Below are 3458 nucleotides of genomic sequence, written 5' to 3' on the forward strand. Positions count from 1 at the left end.
TATTTTTTATTTAATTATATTTATTTATTTATTTATTTATATTTATTATTCCCTTTTTTTTTTATTATTTTATTAGCTAATTTAGTCATATATATTTGTCTTATAAGGTACAAGAATATCTTATGTATATAGAGGAAGGAAATTGTGTATACCATGTTCGTACGTTTTTTTCCTTTTTTTTTTGTCTTTTTCTTTGTTTTTTTTAGATACTTTTATTATATTTATTACTTAATTTGTTTATTTAATTAATTAAATTAATTATTCCCTCTTTTTTTTTGTATTTTATTAGCTAATTTAGTTATAAATTAATGATGTATATATACAAGAATATACATATTAATATAAATACACTAAATATATATATAATAATAAATAATAAATAATAAATAAATAAAATAAATATAAATAAACAATATTAATATAAATATAAATAATATGTATATATGTATATATCTATATGTATATATTTATATATGTATATATATGTATATATGTATATATATGTATATATGTATATATGTATATGTATATATATATATATATATATATATATATGTATATTTATATGTATATGTATGTGTATGTGTATACAGGCATCAAGTGTATCATTAGGTGTAGGTAGTAAGATAGGACCATTAGTATCAATAGAAGGAGAGAGTTATATAGGGGAAGGAACAATAATAAGAGAAAGTATAATAGGGAAGAATTGTATAATAGGGAAGAATTGTTGCATAATAGGTAGTATATTATTACCTAATATAATAATAAATAATAATATAAATATAATTAATACTTTTATTGCTAATAATTGTATTATTAATAATAAATCTACTCTTTCTTCTGGTTGTCTTATTGCTCCTTATGTAACAATAGGGGAGGGAATAATACTTCCTCCTTATACACGTTGTTGCTCTATTAACTCTCCTTTGCTGCTGCAGCAGCAGCAGCAGCAGCAACAGCAGCAGCAGCAGCAGCAGCAGCAGCAGCAGCAGGATAGTGATTATGAGGAAGGAGAAGGAGAGACAAAGGGTCATAAGACATCATTAGCAACAGGAGGAAAGGGAGAATCACCAGCAGCAGCAGCAGCAGCAGCAGCAGCAGCAGCAGCAGCAGCAGCAGGAGATCTAGGTCCTGATGGTAAAGGTGTTATATATAAAGAGTTGCTGCTGTCTGCTGCTGATCTAAGCAGCAGCAGCACAGGATCATCAATCTTACCAAGAATTAAATTACCTATACCTAAATTCTATCAAGATGATGATTATTCAGAGGTATTTTCCTCCTGCTGCTGTTGCTGCTGTTGCTGCTGCTGCTGCTGTTGCTGTTGCTGCTGCGGTGGTGGTGGTGGTAGTAGTAGTTTGGTGCTGCTGCTCGTTATAGTGCTGCTGCTGCTGCTGCTGCTGCTGCTGCTAGACACACAGGCATTGCTTAGCAGCAGCAGCAACAACAGCAGGAGCAAGTTGTTAATGTCTGTATATATATTTCCTGCTGCTGCTCCTGCTGCTGCTGCTGCTGCTGCTGCTGCTGCAGACGGAGTCTCGTTCATCAGATAGCTGCAGCACATTCTCTGATGAAGACGAACCATCAAGCGAACCCCGCAGCGGACAAGAGGTATGCTGCTGCTGCTGCTGCTGCTGCTGCTGCTGCTGTTGCTGCTGCTGCTGCTGCTGCTGCTGCTGCTGCAGTTGTTGAATTTGCTGTTGCTGCTGCTGTTGCTGTTGCTGTTTTCTTATTATTGTATATCTTTGCATGCATAATCATTATAATTGTCCCTCCTTTTCCTCTTCTTCTTCTTCCTCCTCCTCCTTGTGCTGGATTTGCTGCTGCTGCTGCTGCTGCTGTTGCATTTGCTGCTGCAGGGAGACAGTTTTGCTGCAGAGATAGCAGCAATGTGCATAGAGGCATTAGATAAACCGCAGCAGCAGCAGCACAAGATACTAGAGATAAAATCTTATCGTCTTGCATGCAACAAAACAGATCTAGATGTTGCTGAGGTTATTTATAGGATTATATTGCAGCAGCTATGCATGCATGCACCTAGAAGCAAACAAGTATGTAAACCCTAAACCCTAAACCCTAATTTTATCATAAACCCTAATTTTTTTTATACTAAACCCTTATTTTACCCTACTAAACCCTAAACCCTTATTTTACCCTAGTAAACCCTAATTAAACCCTAGGAAACCCTAATTAAACCCTACAAAAGAATTAGGAAATAATTAGGGTTTGGGGAAGTTTTGAATGAAGGGTTTAGAAGACGAGGGTTTAGGGTTTAGGGTTTAGGGTTTAGGGTTTGTATATAAATCATATATGCATAATAATACTGCTGCTCTTTTGCTTCTGCTGCTGCTGCTGCTGCTGTTGCTGTTGCTGCTGCTGCTGCTGCTGCAGGGATGGAGTGACTACGTAGAGAAGCATCGTTGCCGCTCCTTATTGTCTCCTTTCTTAGGGGTAGAAGGAGACAGCAGTAAATTGTCTCTTTTTCTTCTATGGGGGGAGACTGTCTCCTTTTGTGCATCTCCTTCTTTTTCTTATAATAATAGTATAGAGGAGGAGGAGGCAGCAGCAGCAGCAGCAGCAGCAGCAGGAGCAGAAGGGGAAGAAGTAGCAGTAGCAGCAGCAGCAGCAGCAGCAGCAGCAGCAGCAGCAGAAAATCCTCTCTATGGACCTGCAGGCTTCTGCGAAGCAGCAGAGCTGCTGCTTGCTGCTGATCTATTTGATGTTGAGGTGTCTCTACCTAGATGGGCTGCTGCTGCTGCTGCTGTTGCTACTGCAGCAGCAGCAGCAGCAGGAGATGGGGGAGAAGGAACAACAAAAACAGCAGCAGCAGCAGGAGAGAAAAAGGAGGATAGTAGTAGTAGTAGTAGTAGTATTACTAATACTACTAACGGTGCAGCAGCAGCAGCAGCAAGAGCCCAAGCAGAAGCAGCAGCAGTAGATGCTGCATCTATATTAGCAAGACAAGGAGAAGAAGAAGCAGCAGCAGCAGCAGCAATAGCAGCACAAAGTCTTAAGGGTTTATCTGCTGCTGCTGCTGTCCTCCCCTTCCTTCGTAACCCTAGGCTAGAGGCATTTATTCAATGGATTAAGGAGGAGGACGAGGACGAGGACGAGGAAGAAGAAGAGGATGAATAAGCAACAGCAGCAGCAGCAGCAGCTGCTGCTGCTGCTGCTGCTGCTGCTTATACAGTGGTGCAGCAGCGGCTGCATGATGGTGCAGCAGCAGCAGCAGCAGATGGTAATTATTTATGGTTATTTTGCTGCATACAATATATTTTAACAGTTTTAACTGCAGCAGCAGCTGCTGCTGCTGCACAAAATGCTGCTGCTGCTGCTGCAGCAGCAGCAGCAGCAGCAGAAGCAATTTAATGGGGAGGTATTATTCTTTTGGGGCTGCATGCAGAATAAAGTCTGCTGCAGCACCAATGCTGTGCCCCTCCTTCCCTCCCCCCCCCTCCCCC

The 3458-nt window shown here is 40.1% G+C and overlaps 1 protein-coding gene across 1 annotated transcript in view; it reads left to right on the plus strand.

The window, feature by feature from the left end:
• EMWEY_00050980 (cytochrome c oxidase, putative) overlaps nt 1-3132 on the plus strand; it is a gene marked incomplete at both ends in the record, with an annotated part of 3396 nt that extends 264 nt beyond the window's left edge. The window contains 5 exons of the mRNA XM_013477422.1: nt 594-690; nt 874-1268; nt 1528-1608; nt 1857-1991; nt 2389-3132. Coding sequence (XP_013332876.1) covers nt 594-690; nt 874-1268; nt 1528-1608; nt 1857-1991; nt 2389-3132 — 1452 coding nt within the window. The remainder of the gene's footprint in view (nt 1-593; nt 691-873; nt 1269-1527; nt 1609-1856; nt 1992-2388) is intronic.
• Nucleotides 3133-3458: the final 326 nt, after the last annotated feature.

The sequence above is a fragment of the Eimeria maxima genome, genomic scaffold, assembly GCF_000499605.1.
Source record: "Eimeria maxima Weybridge genomic scaffold, Emw_scaff1278, whole genome shotgun sequence".
Classification (NCBI taxonomy): domain Eukaryota; phylum Apicomplexa; class Conoidasida; order Eucoccidiorida; family Eimeriidae; genus Eimeria; species Eimeria maxima.